The sequence below is a fragment of the Lepidochelys kempii genome, chromosome 6 (assembly GCF_965140265.1).
Source record: "Lepidochelys kempii isolate rLepKem1 chromosome 6, rLepKem1.hap2, whole genome shotgun sequence".
Lineage (NCBI taxonomy): Eukaryota > Metazoa > Chordata > Testudines > Cheloniidae > Lepidochelys > Lepidochelys kempii.
In genome coordinates, this window is record NC_133261.1 from 76,009,905 (window position 1) to 76,034,798 (window position 24,894).

The window sequence follows — 24,894 nt, forward strand, 5'->3', positions numbered from 1 at the left end:
ATAATACTGGTAGGGCCCAGTTATTCTTGGATATGATAGATGACAGCTTTCTTCATCAAACTGTCCTCGAACCAAGAAGAGGTAATGCAATTTTACACTTAGTTTTAGTAAGTAGAGGACATCAGAGCAAAACTGATTGTAGGAAATAACCTTGGATTGAGTGATTATGAGATGATTCAGTTTAAATTAAATGGAAGTATAATCAAAACCAGATAGTCAACTATGATTTTTTACTTCAAAAGGGCAGACTTTAGGAAATTAAGGGAATTAGTTAAAGGAGTCAATTGGACTGAAAAGCTCAAAGACTTAAATGTAAAGGCTTGGAATTTCTTCATATCAACTATACAAAAACTATCTGAATTTTGCATCCCAAGCAAGGAAAAAAATTGTAGGGAAAGGCTCCAGTTCCAGCTGGATGAATGACCACCCCAAAAAAGTTATTAGGAGTAAGCGGAGAGCCTATAGGCTATGGAAAAAGGGGTTGATCAACAAAAAAACCCCAACCCTAAATCTTGGACGTTGAAAAATGTAGGAATAAAGTGAGAATTGATAAAAATCGAGTTGAATTAGTTCTTACCAAGGAAATTAAAATAAATAATAAGACTTTTTTTTTAGTTATATAAATAAAAAGAGAATAATGAAGGATGAGGCTGGACTGCTATGCAGTGTGGATGGGAAGGAAATTAAAGATAATCTAGATATGGCCCAAAAACTAAGCGAATACTTTATCTCAGTTTTCACAAAGGATGATAACAAGGAACATGTACATGAAGGCAGGACGGATGATGGAAACATGTGTGGAAATGGAAATTACCACATCTGAGGTGGAAGAAAAACTTAATGTGCTCAAATCAGGGGGACTGGATAATTTCCATCCAGAATGCTGAAAGAATTGGAATGTATGATTACAAGTCTGTTAGCAAGGATTTTTAATACATCTATTTATTTGGGGATAGTGCAATATGACTGGAGAATAGCTAATGTCATGCCTATATTTAAGAAGGCGGGAGGGAGTGATCCCAGCTCTTCCCACCCCCACTCTACCCCAGGCCCCACCCCGAATCCACCCCTTCCCCCAAGACCCTCCTGCCTGCCCTGCTCTGCCTCTTCACACCCAGTTCCAGCTCCTATCCCTCTCCCCAGGACCTCCTGCACACTGTGGAACAGCTGATCCACAGCAGGTGTGAGGCGCTGAAAGGGAGAGGGAGGAGTTGATCAGTGGGGCTGCCCCTGGGTGGGAGATGCTAGGGGGTGGGAATGGGGAGCTTGGCTGCCGGTGGGTGCTAAGCACCTGCTAATTTTTTTCCGTGGAGCACCCATGGAGTCAATGCCTATTGTGACAGGGTCGGGCCAGATGGCTACAGGAGAGTAATATTTTTTTTTTAAAGCAGAAAAGAATTTTATTTGTGTAACACTTACAAAGAATCACCAAAAAGGATAAAGCAAAACTATGCAACAAAACAAAAGCAAACACAAGGTATAACACAGCAGCCTTTAGGAGGGAGAAGTGTTCAGGCTAGCCTGGGCCCAGAGCGGGGGAGCTTCCTCGACACTCATGGCCTTCCACCCTCCTGAGTTACCTGGTGGCCTAGAGCAGGGAGGCTTCCTCGACACTCATGGTCTTCCACCCCCTTGAGTTACCTAGTGCCACGCCCAGTGTCACCGATTATTCCTCTCCTGAGAGTGCCCGACAAGACGGGCACGGCTGCGGGGTGGGCGGTTTGGGGGTGGGAGGGACGTACACCCACGTGTGATAGGACCCCTCCTAGGTGACAGTGATGATGGTATCCACAGCGGCAACGGCTGGGGCTGGAGTCTCTCGCTCTTCCCCTCAATCAAAGGGTCAGACGGAGGGAACCGGACGGGGTCACCGAGCAGAGAACCTCGGACAGCGCCCACCGCTCCTTGAAGGCGTCAAGGGAGTCGGTGGATGCCGCCCAGAGGAACTCCGCCCAGATACGTGAATGTACTGAGGATCGGAAAATGGCCCTACAATCGCAGGATGCTTCATTAGCCAACCTCCCCTCTCTGGTTTTATAAATGGCTGTTTTAGCTAGGGCTAGGAGGAGGTTAACCAGGAGATCTCGTGATTTTGTGGGGCCACATTTTGTGGGGCTGCGATTTTGTGGGGAGCATGTAGATAAAAAGGTGAGGGGAAAAGTGTAGCCAAAAGCGTAATAAGATATTCGTGAGGAGCCAGAAAAGGGGCTGCAGCCTGGCACACTCTAAATATACGTGTGCCAGGGTTTCCCTCACATTGCAAAAAGGGCAAGTATCCGGGATGGGGGTGAACCGCGTCAAAAACACGCCCGTGCTCACAGCTCTGTGAAGGAGCCGCCAACTAATGTCCCCGATGGGCCTCGGGACCAAGGTGGAATACAGGCTGGCCCACCGGGGTTGCTCACCCTCCAAAGGTGGCAGGAGGTCCCGCCACTTTGTAACGGGGCGGGATACCAGGGTGTGGGCGTGAAGGGTGTGAAGCGTGAGTGTGTATAGATATTTCCGTGGTGCGATTTGGAAGCTGACTGGCTGCAGTTCATGCAGCCGGCTTGCAGGGAAAGGGTGAGGGGTTTGTTAAGAGCTACAGGGTAGGGGCCCAATTGAAAGGTCCCGCGGGCCTGGGGTAGAGGGTGGGCAGGGTGCGCCCTTGCGCAGGGCTCGGTTGAGATAAACCCAAGCAGCCGGCGTCAAGGCGACCTTCACCTCCTGAAGTATGTGCCGGGGGGTACGAGGTCTGGAGAGCCCCATGCGCTGAGTGAGTGTCAGGGGATCCAGCCAGTCTGCCCGGTCGTAGTCCAGGAGGTCTCTGACTCTCGTGACTTCTACCAGGACCAAACTCTGGTGCACCAAGCGGGACTCCGCCACCTGCACATGGAGCTGGGGGTTGTGTAGCAGGGGCTCCGCCAGGAGATCTGCTCCCACGGTGGCCGCCACGGACCTGGTCGTTGAAAACAGTTTCCAGGTCCGGAGGAGGTCCTGGTAGAAGACCGGCAGCCCGGAGAGGTCTCGCGGAAAACCTCTCGGACAAAGATAAAAGAGCTGCCGGTCGTATCGGAGCCCTTGGAAGCGGCGCAGGAAGGCGTGTGCCAATATGCTCCACGTCGAACTATCTGCACTATAAAGGAGCCTCTGCAGGGCCTGGAGGCGGAAGACACGGACCTGAGTGTGCAGACACTTCAGGCCCTGCCCTCCTTCCTTCAGGAGTAGATGAAAAACCCCAACAGGGGCCCAGTGCATTCCTGACCAAAAGAACTCTAGAATTGATGTCCGGAGGTTGGTCAGGAAACTTGGGGCCGGGACCAGGGTGTTGAGCTGTTACCAGAGCGTGGACAGGACTAGTTGGTTAAGCACCAGTGCTCTCCCTCGGAGGGAGAGATATTGGAGTAGCCTCGTCCATTTCCGGAGCCGCTCTATCACCCCGCCTCCTAAATTTTGCCAGTTCTCTGGCGGAGAAGGGTGTGTGGCAGAAAGGTAAACGCCTAGGTAGAGCAGTGGATCCGCGCTCCACCGGATGGTCTGAAGCACGGGTGGGAGGGAGCTCACCTGCTGCCAGTCCCCCACCGCCAAGCCAGAGCTCTTGACCCAGTTGACTCGGGCGGAGGAGGCTGCCGAATAGATGGCCTGGCAAGCCTCCACCCGTGCCAAGTCCCCCGGCTCCTGGACCATGAGGAGCACGCCATCGGCGTACGCTGACAGGACCAGCTGCAGCTCCGGCTCCCGCAGCACCAACCCTGTCAACCTCCTGTGGAGGAGACAGAGGAACTCGATCGCCAGAGCGTGCAGCTGGCCTGAGAAGGGGCACCCCTGCCGTACTCCTCACCCGAAGCTGACTGGTTCGGTCAGGGTCCAGTTGAGCCTAACCAGAATGTCCGCGGAAGCGGACAGCACCTGGAGAAAACTCACAAACTGAGGTCCGAATCCAAACGCCTGCAGAGTGCCCAGGAGGTACCCATGGTCCACTCTATCAAACGCCTTCTCCTGATCAAGAGACAGGAGGGCGAACAACAGACCGTCTCTATGCCTGAGTTCCAAAAAGTCTCAGACTAGAAATAGGTTGTCAAAAATGCTGTGGCCCGGGACAGTGTAGGTCTGGTCTGGTCAGATCACGTCCGCCATCCCGGACCCTAGCTGCAGCGAGATTGCTTTCGCTACGATTTTGTAGTCCGTGCTAAGGAGCGAGATGGGACGCCAGTTTCGTAAATCGCGGTGGTCCCCCTTCTTCAGCAACAAGGCGAGCACCGCTCGCCTGCACAAAAGAGGGAGGACCCCACCCTGCAAAGACTTGGCCCAGACAGTGGCTAGGTCTGGGCCAAGGATGTCCCAGAACGCGCGGTAGAACTTCCCGGTCAGCCCGTCCATGACCGGAGATTTATTGGTGGGCATGCGACGGAGAGCTTCCGAGAACTCGGCCAGGGTGAGAGGCAGCTCTAGTCGGTCTCGGTTGCCCACGCTGACCATGGGGAGTTCCTCCCAGAGCACCCTGCAAGCACCAGGATTAGTCGGATCCAGGGAGAAAAGGCTTGTGTAGAAGTCGCGGGCCCTCCCACACATCTCCACCGGATCCATGAAGGGGGTGCTGTCTTCTGCTAGAAGGCAGGTGACGTGTTTCTTGGGCCCCCCCCCCATTTTCTCCAGGGAATAGAAGAAACGGGAGCCACGATCCATCTCCCGAAGGAAGCGGATACGGGATCGAACAAAGGCACCTCGGTCCCGATGGTCCTCGAGGGCCTGGAGCTCCTCCCGCTTCTCCCGGCATGCTCCGCAGAAGAATGGGTCCTCGGGGCTGGCTGCCAGACGCCTCTCCATCTCTAAGACCTCCCGTTCCAACTGCTCTATCGCTGCATTTCTCCGTCGGCTGGTGCCCCGGGTGTAGTCACGGCAGAAGAGCTTGGCGTGCACCTTCCCTAGATCCCACCATCGCCGCGCCGAGGGAAAGGCACGCCGCTGCTCTCACCAGGCCAGCCAAAACTCCCAGAAGGACGTCACGAAGCCCTCATCTTCCAACAGGCTGTTGTTAAAATGCCAATAGGCCGGCCCCAGCCTCTCTGCACGGAGGGAGGCTGTTATGGTGGCTAGATGATGGTCGGAAAATGGGGCCGGCCGAACGTTGGAGGAGTGGGCTTGTGAAAGATGGAAACCGAATAAATAAATACGGTCCAACCGAGAGTGGTGTGACCGATGGGCCTTCACCCGGAAAAAGGTGAACGTGGAAGTGTCATCTGGGTGGTGGTCACGCCAGACGTCCACTAGGGAGTGATGTTCAACTATTTCTTGGAGAATGTTTGCGGCGGCCGGGCTCAGCTCGGCCCCTGAGCGGTCCTGCTCCTCTAGGGTGGTGTTAAAGTCCCCTCCCAGGACTAGGCACTCGTGAGAATCTAGGGTGCCGAGGAAGTCGGACACCCACTGATAGAATTGCGGCCGTTTCGGGCTCGTTGTCGGGGCATAGATGTTAATAAGGTTGACCACGAGCCCCTCCATACGGACTCGGAGATGCAGCAGGTGGCTCAGCACGGCCTCAGTGACCCCTAGCACCTTGGGCCGTAGGTTGGGGGAGAACAGGGTCGCCACTCCAGCTTGCCGAATCGTGAAGTGGCTGAAGTAGACCCCGTCCCCCCACTCCAGCTGCCAGCTGTCCTCGGCGGTCGGATCCGTATGGGTCTCCTGCAGGAAAACCACAGAGTACCCCCCTTCCCGAAGGTAAGAGAGCACCTGGGACCTGCGGAGAGCCATCCTACAGCCCCCGGTGTTCAAAGTTGCAATAATGAGAGGCATCATGCGGAGGTCTGGGGGGTGGGGGTTCTTTGTTGGCGGGGGTGTTCGTGGCCCCCGGCGGGTCGCGCAACAATCCGTGACCCATCCCGTAAGTGAGTAAATCATCACGGAAGCTGCGGGCCCGCCCGTAGGCTGCGGCACCGTGCCTTCCTTTCCCTCTACCCTTCTTTATAAGGGCCCTTGTGGCCTGGAGGATTTGATCAAAGTCCCCCCATAGCTGGAGAGCTAGCTGTACCCTGTTGCGGGAGCCACGGATGTCTTCTAAAAACTGCCGCAACGCTTTTCGCAGCTCATGGGGGGGTGGGGTTGCGATTTCCTGGTTATTCCCTGGTGCGGCTCTTGGTGCAGCCTCGTGGTCCGCTGAGGCGGGCACACAGGGTGCAGACCACCGACGGGGTGTCTGACAGGCTAAAGTTATTAGGTCCATCTCAAGCCTTGAGGTAGAAGGGGATGGCGGAGGGAAAATTGCAGCTCCTAATGGTTCACAGCAGGAAAATGCAAAGGCTGCCCCTTGGGGGGGATCCGCAAAAAAAGGGAAAGAAATAACCCCAGGGGCAGCAATAGCATTGCAGGAGGAGGTGGATTGGGCAGGACAGGGGTGGGGGCAGGGGCAGAGGCGAGGCTCTCGGCTTCGGGAGGCAAGCAGCTAAGAGGTGACGCCTCCCGAACAGATTCAAGGGTTAAGGGGGTGGGGAGCTCCCAGTGATGCTAGGCGCAGGCTCTGTGGTGGATTTGGCAGCCACGGCGTCAGGTGGTGGACTACCTTCTGTAGGGTGCCCACCCGGAAAGGCGGTTAGGGGGAGGGAGCATGGGGAAAGGGGGACTGGGGTGAGGTTGCTTAGATCGAGGCCAGAAGGCAGTAGGTCATCCTCTCCCTGGGTGACCAGGGTCAAACCTAGGGCCTCGGTCTCCTCATACATGGAGGAGAGGTCATCTTCTGCCACCCCGGGGGTCTCCCCTCTGGCGCCCGCTATGACGGTCGCTTCGGGGTTCGCGGGGGTTTCGGGTGATATTCGGGCAGAAGGGGCTTCCTCAGGGGTCTCGGAGGGGAGATCCTACCTTCCAGTGCTATTTTGTCTTCCCCTCCCGACACCGGCGATGGATCTCACTCATGGGCATAGCGGAAGGCTCAGTGTCAGTGCCTCCCTTCCTGGTCTTCTGGGGGGCCTCCACATCGGATGGGTGCAGTGGAGCTCGAGCCTTCCACTTGCCTCGCTTTCCCTGGACTAGGGTCCAGCCCTCCATAGCATCGTCTGGGGGCTGGTTAGCAGGGGTTGTGTCGGGGAGCAGAGGTGATGGTTTAGGGGCTTGGGGGGGTAACGGTGAGGCAGCATGGGGGGGGTTCTCCTTGGAGCAGGCCCTCTCCTATGCCCGGTAATATCTTTGCTGCACCCTCCTCCATAGGCTCTGCTGGATTGTTAACAGCAAGGGCGGGGCTCCCTCGCTTGTCTGGGCGTTGCAGGGGAGGTGTCCCTTGGGCCCGGGAGGAAGCAGCGGTGGATCAAGCAGGAGGAGAGGTGGTTTCAGGTGCCGGGTGGCCAGGGGCGTCGGCGATAGCGGGCTCCCTGGTAGGGGACTAGGAAGGACCCCTCGAGTGCCTCTCCGTCACGTGCCGGCGGCGGCGGTAGAAGCTGCACTTGCCGGCCGAACGAAAGGATGTGACGGAGGGTGGGGTCCTTGCAGCCTAACAGGAGAGGGCTGATGACAGAAATGGGTTTCCCCAGGGTGGAGAGAGCGGGTAACAGGGCGGCATTGGATAGAAAAGGAGGGACGGAGGTCAGGACGAGGCGGACGCCCAGGTCCTCTAGCGGTTCCAGGGGAACGAACACCCCCCCCCCCCCCACCGCCAGGCCCTTCTCCACCGTCTCCTGGGTGGCAGCCTCCAATGCTAAGAAAAAGACGACCTTCCTGTACATTTTGGAGGCCGCCACAATAGCCATGGGTCCTACCACCCTCGCCAATGCCTGAACATATGTCTCCACATGGGGTGAGGCAGGCACCACGAGACAACGGACGCCGTGCTTCCTGGTCATGGTGGGAAAGGGGCCCCGGCTGCTATTGATGATAGCAGAGGCGGTGGGTGGGCGAGATGATGAGGCGGCAGGCAGGGGGTTGGGGGGGCTGCTACAGCCCGGGCATACGCCCTGGGGGCTGAGGGAGGGACGCTCGCAGAGCTGGTGGAGGGAACAGCGGGGAGGGACGCCATAGTCGATGACGAGGCCACAGCGGTGGGGGCAGCCCCTGCCATGGAGGGCCTGGTGGTTGTAGTGGGGCCCTTTCCCTTCTTCACACCCTGGCCTTTCCGGCCAACTGGGGGGGCTCTCCTAGAATCTGGGGGGGGCGGTGGGCGTAGCAGTGGCAGTAGTCGCCCCGGTACCTCCTGCTGCTGATGCCCCAGTGGGTGCAGTGGCAGGTGTTTTGGCAGCAGTGGTTGGGGAGTGCTTGGAGGTTGGGCAGGGGGGTAGGTGGGGGAGGGGCAGCTGAGGTTGTTAGAGGGTCCTCACCCCTCTCATTCCCCGACATTGTGAGCAGGGAGATACGGGGAGGCACCAGAAGGAGGAAGGGGAAGGGGGAAGCAGATTAACCACTTCTCCCTGCTGGGCTGCAGGCGGGGGGAAGGGGGCCAAATGGGTAGGACTGGACAGAGGGAGGAAACAGGAGTTGGGGTCAGGTAGTAGGGGCAAACTGTGGGGTGGGCAGTCCGGGGAGTTGAGGGGGAACGTGGACCCACGCGCGTTTGTCCAAAGAGTCTCGTTTGGTCGGCTGTTGTGTCTTGTCCGGATGGCGGAATTCAGAGCAAGCAGCTGAATCCAGAGGCAGATGGCAAGTTGCCAGCAGGGACAGACGGCGGGGGGGCCGTGATGGCTGTAGTAGTGTTGGGCGGGGCACTGATGGATCGGGGGCAGCTCTGTGCCACACCCCCTGTGCCCCTACAAATGCAGTTAAGACACAGTCAAACTCCCCCCACACGAGAGTACAGTTCAAAAGTTACTCAGTCTTACGGCCCCCTCCACAATGATCTGTAGGTTCCCTGGGCGATTTCTCTGTTGGCTGTCTTCTCTCCCGGGCTTTGTGGAGCATTCCAAAAAATGCCAAGTACATAAGAAGAAAAAAATAACTTGTCGGTTAATTACGGGTCCACAAACGAACAGCAAACGGCTGGGTCTGGGGGCGTCCACTCCCCTTCCCCGGGGAGCGGGTTGACAGTCCTCCCCCACTGCTCCAGGGGTTTCAGCTGGAGCAGTAGCAGCGTCTGAGGGCAGGCGTGGGGGGGCTGGCAGCCGACCAGCACTCGAACGGCAGCAAAGAAAAACAGCAAAAAACAAAACAAAACGAAGAAAAAGCGTCTGGCCCGGTTGTTGCGGGGGGGGGGGGAACTGAAGCAGGGTCAAAAAGTAAGAAAAGCCCAGGCCAGGGGGCTTTAGGAGAGAATAGAAAGCAAATAGATTAGCAGCAAGCGAAGGAGATCCCTTTTCCCTGGGTAAGGTAATAGGGAAGGTTCCAGAACAATCAGGACTAAGGAGGTCCCTTTTCCCTGAGTAAGATAATGGGTTGTTCCAGAGCAATCAGGAAGTTGCTGGAACCAATTAAGGCAGGCTTATTAGGACACCTGGAGCCAATTAAGAACCTACCAGAATCAATTAGGACAGGTAGGCTAATCAGGGCACCTGGTTTTAAAAAGGACCTCACTTCAGTTAGTGAGGTGCTTGCGAGGAGCTGGGAGCCAGAGGTGGTTGGGAGATGTCCAAGTAACCTCCACACCGGATTTTAGCATTGAGAGGGAAGAAAACAAAGTAAGAAAGGATACAGCCGTGGGTAGGAGAATGGATATAAGGAGGAAGGGCAGTGTGGATACCAGTCTAATAGGTTATACTGGCTGTAGAATGACCATGCCTTATCGGGTACAGAATGTGAGCGAGACCAAACAGCAAAAATTAAGATGTTTGTACACTAATGCAAGGAGCCTAGGTAACAAAATGGAGGAACTAGAACTACCGGTGCAGAAAGTGAAACCAGATATTATAGGGATAACAGAAACATGGTTGTCAAGGTTCCTCCCCCACTCTGAACTCTAGAGTACAGATGTGGGGACCTGCATGAAAAATCTCCTAAGCTTATCTTTACCAGCTTAGGTCAAAACTTCCCCAAGGTACAAAATATTCCACCCGTTGTCCTTGGACTGGCCGCTACCACCACCAAACTAATACTGGTTACTGGGGAAGAGCTGTTTGGATGCGTCCTTCCCCCCAAAATACTTCCCAAAACCTTGCACCCCACTTCCTGGACAAGGTTTGGTAAAAAGCCTCACCAATTTGCCTAGGTGACTACAGACCCAGACCCTTGGATCTTAAGAACAATGAACAATCCTCCCAACACTTGCACCCCTCCTTTCCTGGGAAATGTTGGATAAAAAGCCTCACCAATTTGCATAGGTGACCACAGACCCAAACCCTTGGATCTGAGAACAATGAAAAAGCATTCAGTTTCTTACAAGAAGACTTTTAATAAAAATAGAAGTAAATAGAAATGAAGAAATCCCCCCTGTAAAATCAGGATGGTAGATATCTTACAGGGTAATTAGATTCAAAAACATAGAGAACCCCTCTAGGCAAAACCTTAAGTTACAAAAAAGATACACAGACAGAAATAGTTATTCTATTCAGCACAATCCTTTTCTCAGCCATTTAAAGAAATCATAATCTAACACATCCCTAGCTAGATTACTTACTAAAAGTTCTAAGACTCCATTCCTGGTCTATCCCCGGTAAAGACCAGCATATAGACAGACACAGACCCTTTGTTTCTCTCCCTCCTCCCAGCTTTTGAAAGTATCTTGTCTCCTTATTGGTCATTTTGGTCAGGTGCCAGCGAGGTTACCTTTAGCTTCTTAACCCTTTACAGGTGAGAGGAGCTTTCCCTGGCCAGGAGGGATTTCAAAGGGGTTTACCCTTCCCTTTATATTTATGACAATGGTGGAATAGTAGTCATGACTGGACTACGGGTATTGAAGGGTATGTGCTGTTTAGGAAAGACCGAAATAAAGGTAAAGATGGTGGAGTAGCATTGTATATCAATGATGAGGTAGAATGTAAAGAAATAAGAAGTGATGGAATGGATGAGAGTCCGTCTGGGCAAAAATTACATTGGGGAAGAAAACTACAAGAGCCTCCCCTGGGATAATGCTTGTGGTGTACTATAGTCCGCCGGGATCTGATATGGATAGAGCCCTTTTTAATGTTTTTAATGAAGCAAATACTAATGGGAATTGTGTAATCATTGGAGACTTTAACTTCCCAGATATAGACTGGAAGACGAGTGCTAGTAACAATAACTGGGCTCAGATTTTCCTAGATGCGTTAGCTGATGGATTCCTTCATCAAGTAGTTGCTGAACCGACTAGAGGGGATGCCATTTTAGATTTGGTTTTGGTGAGTGGTGAGGACCTCATAGAAGAAATGGTTGTAGGGGACAATCTTGGTTCAAGTGATCATGAGCTAATTCAGTTCAAACTGAATGGAAGGATTAACAAAAATAAATCTGCAACTAGGGTTTTTGATTTCAAAAGGGCTGACTTTCAAAAATTAAGGAAATTAGTTAGGGAAGTGGATTGGACTGAAGAACTTATGGATCTAAAGGCAGAGGAGGCCTGGGATTACTTTAAATCAAAGCTGCAGAAGCTATCGGAAGTCTGCATCCCAAGAAAGGGGAAAAAATTCATAGGCAGGAGTTGTAGACCAAGCTGGATGAGCAAGCACCTCAGAGAGGTGATTAAGAAAAAGAAGAAAGCATCCAGGGAGTGGAAGATGGGAGGGATCAGCAAGGAAAGCTGCCTTATTGAGGTCAGAACATGTAGGGATAAAGTGAGACAGACTAAAAGTCAAATAGAGTTGGACCTTGCAAAGGGAATTAAAACCAATAGTAAAAGGTTCTATAGCCATATAAATAAGAAGAAAACAAAGTAAAAAGAAGTGGGACAGCTAAACACTGAGGATGGAGTGGAGTTAAGGATAATCTAGGCATGGCCCAATATCTAAACAAATACTTTGCCTCAGTCTTTAATAAGGCTAAAGAGGATCTTAGGGATAATGGTAGCGTGACAAATGGGAATGAGAATATGGAGGTAGATATTACCATATCTGAGGTAGAAACGAAACTGGAACAGTTTAATGGGACTAAATCGGGGGGCCCAGATAATCTTCATCCAAGAATATTAAAGGAATTGGCACATGAAATTGAAAGCCCATTAGCAAGAATTTTTAATGAATCTGCAAACGCAGGGGTTGTACCGTATGATTGGAGAATTGCTAACATAGTTCCTATTTTTAAGAAAGGAAAAAAAAGTGATCCAGGTAACTACATGCCTGTTAGTTGACATCTGTCGTATGCAAGGTCTTGGAAAAAATTTTGAAGGCAAAAGTAGTTAAGGACATTGAGGCCAATGGTAAATGGGACAAAATACAACATGGTTTTACAAAAGGTTGATCGTGCCAAACCAACCTGATCTTCTTTGAGAAAGTAACAGATTTTTTAGACAAAGGAAACGCAGTGGATCTAATTTACCTAGATTTCAGTAAGGCGTTTGATACCGTGCAAACATGGGGAATTATTAGTTAAATTGGAAAAGATGGGGATCAATACGAAAACTGAAAGGTGGATAAGGAAATGGTTAACAGGGAGACTACAGCACGTCCTACTGAAAGGTGAACTGTCAGGCTGGAGGGAGGCTACCAGTGGAGTTCCTCAGGGATCAGTTTTGGGACCAATCTTATTTAATCTTTTTATTACTGACCTCGGCACAAAAAGTGAGAATGTGCTAATAAAGTTTGCAGATGATACAAAGCTGGGAGGTATTGCCAATTTAGAGGAGGACAAGGATATCCTACAGAAGGATCTGGATGACCTTGTAAACTGGAGTAATAGGATGAAATTTAATAGTGAGAAGTGTAAGGTTATGCATTTAGGGATTAATAACAAGGATTTTAGTTATAAACTGGGGACGCAATAGATGAGACATAGATGAGAGGTTTTTTGCAGGAGTGGGTGGGTGAGATTCTGTGGCCTGTTTTGTGCAGGAGGTCAGACTAGATGATCATAATGGTCCTTTCTGACCTTAATATCTATGAATCTATGAAAGAGCCGTGCAAGAAGCTGAGAGTGAGAAAGTGTACTGCTGGAAGACTGAGGAGTACAAGCATTATCAGCCATCAGGAGGAAGGTCCTGTGGTGAGGATAAAGAAGGAGTTGGGAGGAGGCCATGGGGAAGTAGCCCAGTGAGTTGTAGACACTGTAAACAGCTGCAATCCACAGGGCCCTGGGCTGTAACCCGGAGTAGAGGGTGGGCCCAGGTTCCCCCCATCCCCCTCAACTTCCTATTTGATACAAGAGGTGGTGACCTGGATTATGAGTCCCACCAGAGAGGAAGGTCCCTGGCCTATCCCCTGACCCACTAGGTGGATCAGCAGAGACTGCGGGGATTGTTCTCCTCCCTTTCCCCATGCTGGCCAGTGATGAGGTTAGCTGAGTGAATGGCAGGTTTGAGCCACTAGCAAAAGTGGCCGAACTGAGGGCTGCCGTGAAGCTCTGAGGTGAGCAAATCCTCCAATAAGCACAGGACCTACCAAGGCAGAGGAGGAACTTTGTCACAACAGGTTCATAGAGAATAGGTCCATCAATGGCTATTAGCCAAGATGGGAGGGATGCAACTCCATGCTCTAGGTGTCCCTAAACCTTTGACTGCCAGAACCTGGGACTGGATGACAGGGCATGGATCACTTGATAAACTGCCCTCTCCTGTTCACTTCCTCTGAAGCATATGGCATTAGCCATTGTCAGAAGACAGAGCACTCAGCTACATGGACCATTGGTCTCACCCAGTATGACCATTCTCATGTTCTTATGCACACTTGGTCCCTCCTATTCTCTGCCTGTGACACACAATAGTCTAATCTCTGATGGGCTATAATACTTCAGTCTAATTTTGGTTGTTGGGGTTAGTGGGCGGATGCTGAATGGTGTTGGTGGCCTGTGATACACAGGAGGTCAGACAAGATAATCTGATGGTTCGTTCTGGCCTTAAACTTTATGACTCTCACAGCTACTGTTTCAGGCTGTTTGCAGACAAGCAAACATAACTCCATCAGTTTACACTTTCATGTAGAAAGTTTTCTTTGAAACAATACAGCTAGAAATACTGGCCTAAATTTTTAAAAGCGATTTTGGGTGCCCAATTTGAGCTACCTTAAAGGGGCCTGATAATTCCCAAGTGCTAAGCACTTGGCTTTTTAAAATTTCTTACTTTTAGTACATGAAATCACTAGTCACTTTTGAAAATGTAGGCTGCCACTGATTTAGAAAATGAAAATTCCGTTTTTAAAGCCAAATTTTGTGACACAACATGGGTTTTGTACCCAGGGCCTGATCCAGAGCCCAATGAAGTTAATTGAAAGATTCTCGTTCACTTCAACAGCTTTTGGCCCAGAACCTAATTATGAGGATTTATATAATACTTTAGACCCTGTTTTGGTACCATCAGGGAATGTGTTTAAAACAATTTAAGTATCAAGTTACTTAAGCAGTACAAACTTTACTAAGCTTTTAAAAAGTCGACACTATTTAACTTAATGTAAGACTTTAGACAAAAAAAAGGAATAATCTGGTTAAAATTAAAGACGTAGTTCAATATAATGTGGAAAAGTATTCAAAGAAACATAATTTGGGGAGGGGCAGAGGAGAGTCAAGTTAAAAACTGATACAATTTTGTTTTCATTAACATTAAAAATTAGATGATTTTAAACAAAATTATAGCTTTAAATCTAACAAACTGATTTTCTTCAAACATGTTGTGTTTTATAGAATGTATTGAATCCTAAAAGCCAAGCAAAGCTGGAAAAAAAGTGATCTGGCAGAAAAAGAAGTGGACAGAAATTATTTTTAAAATTTTCATTATGGAAATAGGAGTGAACATGAAATGCAAGTGCAAACCCCATATTTAAAAATGTTAGCCTACATCAATTATATCTAATTTTAAAAAGATTTTTTTAATATTACCTTTTCCTGCAAATGCAAGTTGTTACGTAAATGTTCTTTGACTTCTTCGTCTGTGTCCCTCTGTGGAAAAGATATAAATGTGTTTTATTTCTGTTTGATATATATCTTATAAAATTTTTTGTATGAGATAAATTCAGAATATAGAATAGATATTAATTCAGGGTACTGCCACATAACACACAGTTTTGGTTTTTTTAATTACACAAATTGTTGGGAAAAATATTTGGGTTCAATGTCCAAAAAAAGAACTATTTAAATTGTGGCCATAAATCATACACCAGATCCTGAGGAGAGTTAAGCGTCTGCTAAAGATCTCTCAGGATTTAGTCCTAAAAGTACACATATATAGAAGGTTAGGAGAAACTGTGGGAAAATTGGAAGTTATATGTACGCCTCCACATTTTATACCCTGCAAATGTGTATTTTACAGATACAATTACCCTATCACACACTGACATAGTTAATTTGAACAAATATTTAGGCATCTATGTTTCAAAGTTTGGCTTCAAAAGTTCAATTTTACTATTTTACTAAATTATTGTAAAATTTAGACTTACATGACTGTATCTAATCTTAGCCAAAGAAATCAGCTCTTGATCTCCAGGAGTGCACATATTCAAACCAATAGGAAGCATCTTTTTAAGTGCAGCTACAATCAAGGATGTCTGTATTGAATACAAATCCCCTCTACGCTTCAATTTCTTTCGCTCTTGGTCTTGTCCTCCAGACTACAAGTAAAAGATCCGTAGGTAACTGATTATGTAATTTACCCCGAATTACATACTTTCCTTACACACAAAATGATTCCTCACTGTTCATGGTCCAACCAGCCTACAGTAATTGATGTAGCTACATTTTGAATAGTTAGAAGTGGTAAAATAAAAGTGAACTGTAGAGTTTATGTGGAAAATGTAAAAAAAACAAAAACAAAAAGAAAACTTCCTGCTATGCAATAATGTGATAGTAATACTCATTTTCATAATACTAACCTATGTATGTGCATACATGTAACTATAACTTCTGGGTCTTACACACATCTTGAATCAGACAGGCACATGTAACTAAAAACTGATTCATAATTATAATAGACTGCTTGTTTGCATTTTTAAAGAGACAATTCAATTCCTGTTGCTTAAGTTTTTATTAAGGATTATTCCAGATAAGATTTTCCAAGGTCTTAGTCCTACATACATGGATGGTGCTAATCTGCATTGCTGCTGCCTGAGAAAGATTAAAATCTAAAAGGCACAGAATTCAATTCAACCAAACAATAAGGAAGTGGTGTAGCTGTAAAACAGGACTGTGCTGGCTGGGTTGTAGTGTAAGCAATTCTGTAATGACATCAAACTAAACCATCAGCAGCTTTGGTCACCGAAGGTACTAGAGAAAGGTTGTCCTAGGAAAGAGAAATGAACACAATAGAATAATATTTGATCTGTCTAACCATATTAAACAACGTGAGATGTTATTTAAAATAAAATATTAAAAAAGCATTTCTTCTTTGGATTTAAGATAGCAAATCAAAGCTCTTAGCAATAGAATTGTTTATCATAAAACAGACCCATATGGTTAATGAGCTTATGGTAAATGACGACAACCACCACCGCAACATAAATAGCCCAATCCTGAGTTCCAAATCTAGACTAAATTCGCATTGAATTTAAGGGGAATTTTGCTGGAGATTAGAGCTCAGGATTGGACCTTCAGCATATGAAAAACTACAAAGAGCAGATGCTTGCACTTAACCCTCCACATCCTCCTCTCTCTGTAAATGAAATGCTAATGCCTATTGTGTTCATATTATACTGTACAAGTTACATGTAAGGATACAGTAGAGGCCATTAAACTACATCATCTGCCAATCATTACCACAGTTACAATAGATGATATCTACTAGAAGAATAGAGGAAAATGGTAGTAATCTATATTCCACTCTGTAGTAAATTTTGGCCAAATGCTATCTTTCAAATGGTGACCCCTGTATTTGCAGGCAGCATTACTTAGACGAACTGTTTAGCAATTCAGAGGGTACACAAAGTGGATGTGGTTGCCTTTCTTAAGGAACTAGAAACTGCAAGAGAGTATTTTGCCTTAAAGCTTTGCTTTTGGAAGTGCCTTAGAAAAAGTTTTCTATAGTAGCATTGTTGTAATGGCACTATATTTACAATGACATTATTTGTACTCTACTTTGATAGCAGACAAACGAATGCCACAATGTATCACTGGGAGCCAGTGGCGTCACTGTGCCTCTTAAATATGGGAGGCATCTTAAGAAGAGGAAGCCATATTTTTTTTTCTCACCTCTATTCGTGGGAGGGATATTTTGCCCATCAAAGTTTCTTTATTTTCAATTGTAATTGAGAGTGGAAGGTGTGTGAGAGTAACAAATGCACTTAAAATCAATACATTTGAAAATGGTGAAGAGGTGACCCATTCTTCCTTTGCCACTAGACTTCTGCCTTCCTAAAGTGGCACTGCAGGAAACACTAACTCCTGCTGGTAAATATGCAAGTAGAACTAGGCAGAGAAATTTCAACTATTGGTGACAACAAAACAATGCCTCCCACTATAGTGATAGATATCTGCATAAATAAAACAATGTCTTCACTAGATATGTGTGAGACATGATAAAATTGGATATGGTTTGTCCAAATTGTTTGCAATGATGAAAAGACATTTTTTTCTGCCACTTCTGGGGTGAAATACAACCAGTTGTTTAGCAGCACACGTGGACACTAAACTGTTAACTGCTTAAGGCCTTAAGCCTGATGATGCTAATGGAAACACGCCCATAGAGGTCAATGGGAGAAGGACTTGCCAACAGAACTGGAAGAACTGCAAATATAATTATGATGCAAAGGGAATTCATGTAGGCAGAATATAACTGCCAAAGTTGGCCAGGACATTGGCGTTAACATTCATAATTCTTTCAAAAATTGTCAGGCTATTTTTTTCCTGGAGGCCTCTCATCCCAGTGCTGATAAAGCCCACACCTATTTACTTGACAAGGTCTGACAGTATTATTATGTTTATTATTATATATTTATTTATTATCTGTATTATTAGTGCCTAGGAACTCCAGCCTGAGGTCAGATAGTATAAACTACAATTTCACTTCAGAAATGTCATTTGAAAGATGGAAAGGAAGATGAACTAAGCATAGATCACAGGGGAATAGGGAATCTCTGAATAGAATAGGTAGGGAAAAAGTGGGTATGGTCCAAGCACCCACCCAGCCACACAACAAGAAGGTATGTTTTTAAAAATTTTTTGGGAGGACTGATTTTACAACATCTCATGCAATCTTGCTAAACATCATGGGTAGGGAGTGCTATGGAAGTTACTCTGATACAATATTTTACCCTTATATTTGACTTAGAAAGTCACAAACCAAACACGATGTTTCCTTTGGGTATACTTAGGAAGTGGTCTCCTGGTGAGTGATACAACATATTAAACAAGGTAACAGAAGGCAGAAGGCAGCAGAAGTAGAATGTAACCTTAAAAATTAATAAGTAGTGTAATGGACTAAATTTTTACATCGAAGGAGCATCTGGGCCTGTTAAGGGGGGAAAATCCGGTGGTCTAATCAAATATGGCCAGTTTTGCAATAAGGAAATTTATCAGGAGTGGAGCCTGTGCCTTCCCTTTGTGACGCCACTGCTATGATCAATGGAAAGAATGCTTAGAGCCTGGCCATCTCTAAAACGAAAACATAAAGACACATCATGCACTTTGACCTGTACCTTTACTTGCATGGCCTGTATGAAAGAAAAATACAAGGAAAAAAGTAAGTAAAACAGATGAAATGATGAAAGTTTTACAAGTTAGTAATAAAAATAGCCTACAACATCAGAAGAGTAACTAAAACAAGTTTGTAGCTAGAACATCATGAATCTATGAGTGTATAGTTAAGGTGGTCTTAATGAAGTAATGATTTATTACTCATCTTAATTCCTACCAAATAATCTATCTTTTAAATTTATCAGTTGTTATTTCTCAAACACATGGCATACTGAATAGTTCCAGTGACTGCTGTATCAGATGTGGATACATCCAGTAAGCCACAACATCCATATGCTAAATTCTAGGTTTCCCTCATGTAATATAGGACAAGTGACTTGGGACTCTGGACACTCCAACAGTGAAGAATATTTCAATCATCAGCAGTATAATTTTCCTTTTATTATTAAATTAAATCTTGGTTGTAACAAAATTATGCTTAGAATAAAAGTGAAAAACAAACCTCACAGTAAATATACAACCAGATATAGCATTTTATTTATTAAAGTAGTATTCTTATTTTATAACAAGAAATTCCAATTTCTTATACAGTGTTACAGAGTGCAAAAGTAATGCCTGATATCTCTTAATTGTAGCTCATAATGAGAAATAGCATTCATTTTAGACTCAAATTTCCCTCCTCACATATACATTTAGTTTTTTTAAATCTCTGTTTAAGCATAAAAATTTACACCAGGATTTTATTTATAGATGAAATTATTTGTTGCCCAAAGTCATATCAGGATGCCACACAAAATTAACATAACATAAATATCAACTATTCATAATTAGTATTAAACACCCATCCCCACCCATCAACTAACTAATTTAATCAACAGTCAACTGAGGAGTGTTCCTTAGCATGCAAAAATAATGTAATAGAAAACTTTGTCCAGGTTTAAGAAAAGTACTTCACATTATTTTAAGCTTCCTCCTTCAATTATTTTTGGTTATCTGTGTGTCCTTGTGACACTTTAAAAAGCACAGAGTCTCTCATTTTGGGTCCTGAAGGACTGAGGATTAGCTATGGTTATACATGTCTTTTTTCCCTTACCTATGTAATAGTGGGAAACATATTATTATTTCTACAACTCTGAATAACTACAGTAAATTAAATCTTTAACCTTTCCAGATCTTAAACACCTTAATCTGGCAAATGGGAACACCTTCAATGGGAATTTTAACTGAATAAGGAAAATGAGGCCTTTACATGCTTTGCAGACATGGCATAGTACACATATAATAAATGGTAAGTGCGCCAGTGAGGTTAATCCCATTTCATTCATTAGGGATGACTATTACAGTAATCCACTGATGATTTATTGCATGCTGCCAAACAACGTACTAATTCATGGAAACATAGTCTCAGAAGCTGAGTAGATTCAAGGAGATGAGATAAAAAACCCACAATAAAGCATTAAATAGCATGAAATTCAGACTAAATATAAGATTTCTAAACAGTGTGTATAGTAGAAATAGAACCAAACAAAAAATCTGGATCCAGCCACTCCTGAAATTATACATAATAATACAAACCTGGATTCCATGACTGCCTCAAACTCTTACAAAGGACCTATCAAAACACTTTCTAAAAATCAAGACGTAAGTTTTATAATGTGGGCCCATTAGATATGACTTCAGTAGGAGCTGCAGATACTTAGCAACCTTAAAAATGAAGCTGCTTACAAGGTACCTACATACGGACTTAGACACATAACTTTAGGCACCCCAGCTTGCAAATTTGCTTCTATCCATATTACACACATATGCATATAATATATACATGCACAGGTGTATGTGTAGGAATGTATACAGATCATGTGTAAAACACAATATGGAATACTTATATCTTTATAAAATCTGCTACATTATCAAAAAGTCTAAGAAGGATTGGAAAAATAAAACACTAGTGGAGTGGAATAAGTTTAAATATTCAACACTTTCTCTGCCACAAATCTGTTATTTCAATGCAGTCCAAGTAACCAGTCTTTCTCATACTAAATATTATCTAACTTACCATTCCCCTCCGAGCAATCTGCTGCCATTTTTTCAGAAAAGAAAAATTAAAAAACTTGCTCAGCTTTAAATACATTTATCTTAATAAAGATTAACAAACAAGTATTGCATAGTCTAAATATACAGTGGATACTCTATCAACGTTTGGGTTATAGTATAGCCATCTGTTAGAGATTGTAGATATTAAAACTTTATCCACTAAAAAGATTTTATTTATATATATCCTCCCACTTTTTTCTATTTTATATAAATATATATTATACATAAGTATCATCACATATATTATAGATAATTGCCCAGAACTCTGGCTACATTTAAGGAGTACAGAATAGAGTTCAGAAATAGGGTGCGGGGGGGGGGAGGGGAATAAAGCTACTTTTGTGCTTCCCTGCTTATTGACTGTGCACCAGGCCAAACCCTGGAATAATTTAGAGCAGCATAAGGGCTGCTATATTTTGCACCGGTTAATACTACTTTAAGGTGCCAAACCAGAAGGTGGAAGATCTCTGAGGCACAGAGAAACCCCAGCCACACCTGTTCTTAACCCAGTTCTGTCCTGTACACCACCAGTCAGGAAGTGAGCTGGGGTAGGAACATCTACACTAGCTCCATAGCAACAGAGGATACTCAGTTACTAGCTGCACTGACATTAAGTCCAGCATCTGCCAATAGCATGGCATGAAACAGTCACATCACAGGAGACAGTTTGGGCCAATATAGCTAACATTTATATTAATAATATTTACTCTATGTACATATACACTTATTTATTTGTTACAATTCATAAATAGTAGATCTAAATTCCAGCACTAAATACAATATGATGAATGATGACACAATAAGGAAGTGGAAAGTTTTGAGCTCCTTAATATCAAAATACTGCTTACATTAAGGTGAATGTTAAAATGAGCAGCATTAGGAAACGGAAGTCCTGTCATATAATTTACTCTACTATTTAGTTGCTCAACAACAAGAAGAAGAAAATGGCAAACCTTATAACCAATCAACTACATTTCAAAACTGATGGAATTTATAATTTTTCCACATCTAAAACATTTCCATCAGTTTCCTGTTACAATGTTCACTTATTTTAGTAATAGTACTGAATACATACAAAGTGTGTTAAGAAACATTGTTTATTTCCACCTCTCTCCTGAATGATGCATTAAAAACACTTAAAGTGGTGCTGCACCTGTATCACATCATGATATTTTACTCATCACAAAACAAATGCCTACCTACATGAATGAATTCCTCTGCAATCACTCCTGCATATATGGTACCATATAAATAAAATATTTAACCATGAACAGTATAAACCATTATTTACATTCAGACATTTGCGATAACCATTCACAACCCACAGAAACACTATACTTCCATATCTACTTATACTCTTGTATGCACTGCATTTGGATAGAAAGATTCACTCTCACACCTATATATACACACATGTATACCTTTGAGCAAGTGTACAGATTTACCCATAAATTATATATACTTTATATAAAAATAACAAATGAGAGATGGGCAAAACTTTAAACCCAAATCCAAACCTCTACTCATTCTGTGTGGCTATTCATTTGGTTTTGAATTCCTATGATTTTGATCCTGCACTGGAGCCAACAACAGGTAGTATGTATTTTCTGTTTTGCAGTTCAGATGTGGCTGAAATTCCCTGATAAGAACAGTTCTTATGATATTTCCCCTAGTCTATATAGAAGACACTTCATATCATTTCAAGTCTTTTTGGGATAAAATATCACAGGAACAGTTTAAAACACTTTGGCAACACCAAAACTATAGCAAAGCCTTAATTTGGCTTTAAAACAAAGCCCCAGATCCTATTCTAAACCTAATTTGGAGTGAATTCTGTCCCAATTATTGACTCCTTAGTTTATTTCTAATATATATTTTATATACAAAACTATATACAATATATAAATATAATCTATATAGTATGTGTGTGTATGTTTATCTACGTATCTATCCATCCACACACTTTCCCCTCATATATATGTGGTGATAGCCATGTGATAAACTACTGAACAGTGTGATACATTTCATTTACTATGCATTTCTTCCTATCTCACCTACACTGTGCCCACTAATTCATCTTCCCATACAGGATTATACTAACATTTCAAATCCCTTAAGTGGCTTAAAGTAGCTGCTTTTTAATAAACAGACAAACACAAATCAGCTTCCCACAAAAATGTTTCATTCTTTCCTCCGAATGTAGTATTTCCTCTCTAAATGATACTGGTCTGAAGCCTAGGATGGGCACTTTTTAGTCAGGAACAAGTACAAAGTCTGATATCTTGACAGTTCAAATGTTTCATTGCAGGACACACTTTAGTTTTAGTCTTACTAGTCCCCAAATGCTGCATTTTAAATTTATGACATTTTTATGTTTAAGAAAGAAACTACATGGTAATTTACAGAGATTTTAAAATAAATTTAGAGGTATATACTTTCTGTCTCTTCGTGTCCTCTGACGTTAGACTACCTTAGTTACCATGAGTCCTGAGACACTTGCTCAGGGCGCTCAGAACTAAGTCACCGTATGTTACCCCTCTGCCTCCACAAGTACTCTCTGAATCTGTAAAAGGTGGATTCTCTAGCCATGCGGATTGAGGACACTGAGAACTAACTAAGCGAGAAACTGCCTGAGACCAGCATTATAATTTGTTAAGTTTTAGACACTAGAAAGTGTGTTTTATTTTTGTTTTTATTTCTAACCACTTTCTGTTTCTATTACCCTTGCTTGCCATCACTTAAATATCTTTTCCTTATTAATAAACTTATTTTTGTTTTGACCATACAATCACCTTAGTTCTGTGTATTAAAGTAAAGTGTGGGTCCTCAGCAAGACTAACAGGCTTGTGTGTGCATTGTCTCTTTGGAGGCAGCGGCATTGGTAATTTCTGTGAGCGTCCAGCGATAGCAGCTAGACATGGCAAAGGAACACTCTTTCAGGGGATTTGGGAACTGTAATTCACTGACTGTTATCTGCAAGGCAAGGCTAAGACTGGCACAGTCTCAAGGAATTTGCGGTTGAGGCAGCTAGACTGGTGTGGCAGGGCGCTGGCATAGTCTAATCGCCACCAAAGCTGTGTCTTGCTGATGCAGAGGGGTAATGCAATGGCTTATAGTTCTGGGCACCCTGCAAAAGCATCATAAGCCCACATTTATTTTTTTAAAACCACTCTAGAAAATTTTAAAATAGGTTTTCTATAAATCTGTGACATATATAAAATACAGGGTGGTGTTTTGTGATATGTTTTCATCAACACTAGTCTGGAATTAACCTGTGCAATTCACTTATGGGTTTGCTGTTGAGTACTGCGACCTTCCTCAGCTCATGCCAATGAAACCTTTAAGCCACTCTACCATACATTTTCTCCACCACATGTATATCAAAATATATTTTGCAGGCATCACCCTGGTATCTGGGCATGTTACAAAAATGAATAAAAGAGAGATGAATGCTGTCAGTAATAAACAACAAAGCAAGATGCATCTGATGAAGTGAGCTGTAGCTCACGAAAGCTTATGCTCAAATAAATTGGTTCGTCTCTAAGGTGCCACAAGTACTCCTTTTCTTTTAACGTATATACTGTACATATACATAAACAGATATATGCAGAGGATGAGCCCATACTGCTCCGTTTACAGTAAATGGCAAAACACCTACTGACTTCAGGGGAGAGAAATCAGGCTATAAATGTTTCCTTGCATAATTTTCACAAAATATTGAACTTGTAATACACTAAAAAGGCCACACTGCTGCTTTTAAGATAAGCATTCTTTTGTACATGTAATCTTTCTAATGCTTTTTGCAAACGTATGTAAATGGTTTCCTTCCATGCTTATTCAGCAAACATTTCATCAGAAAATGTGATAAGTATAACTAGTTTCTGCACAGAAAGTTTCTTCATATTTATAAAAAAAAAGCAACTGCATTTTTGTGTGCTCTATCAGCAGAAAAGCAGCAATTTGGTTATACTTTCAGAGCTATTCTGACTAAATATCAAAAAAATGAAAAATATGATTCAGGTTTAATTGATCTTAAAATTTTTCTTAACTTACTTTAGACATCTTGCTCTTGCTGTCGCCTGTTAAAAATGCCAAATTGTTGATTTCATTCTGAATCACAAAATTTTGTTCTTCTCTCTTGAAGTTCTAAAACAAAAATCACTAAGAAGTTGAAGTCATGAAGATTGTGTGCGCCACATTTATATATACAAATACAGAAAACTGGAAGATAAGAAA

The 24,894-nt window shown here is 44.4% G+C and overlaps 1 protein-coding gene across 16 annotated transcripts in view; it reads right to left on the reverse strand.

Annotated features, from left to right (window-relative positions):
• The window catches only part of RYR3 (ryanodine receptor 3), a 581,477-nt gene that overhangs the window by 91,363 nt on the left and 465,220 nt on the right, over nucleotides 1-24,894 (reverse strand). For 14 of the 16 annotated variants that reach the window (XR_012159473.1, XR_012159474.1, XM_073348839.1 and 11 more), the window contains 5 exons: nucleotides 24,712-24,804; nucleotides 20,621-20,641; nucleotides 18,567-18,581; nucleotides 15,378-15,548; nucleotides 14,821-14,880 (listed from right to left, as the gene is read on the reverse strand). Coding sequence is in view for 14 of the 16 variants with exons in the window: in XM_073348839.1 (XP_073204940.1) it covers nucleotides 14,821-14,880; nucleotides 15,378-15,548; nucleotides 18,567-18,581; nucleotides 20,621-20,641; nucleotides 24,712-24,804 (360 nt within the window). In the remaining 2 variants the exon portion in view is untranslated. The remainder of the gene's footprint in view (nucleotides 1-14,820; nucleotides 14,881-15,377; nucleotides 15,549-18,566; nucleotides 18,582-20,620; nucleotides 20,642-24,711; nucleotides 24,805-24,894) is intronic. The other 2 variants (XM_073348834.1, XM_073348833.1) reach the window with 1 other exon arrangement.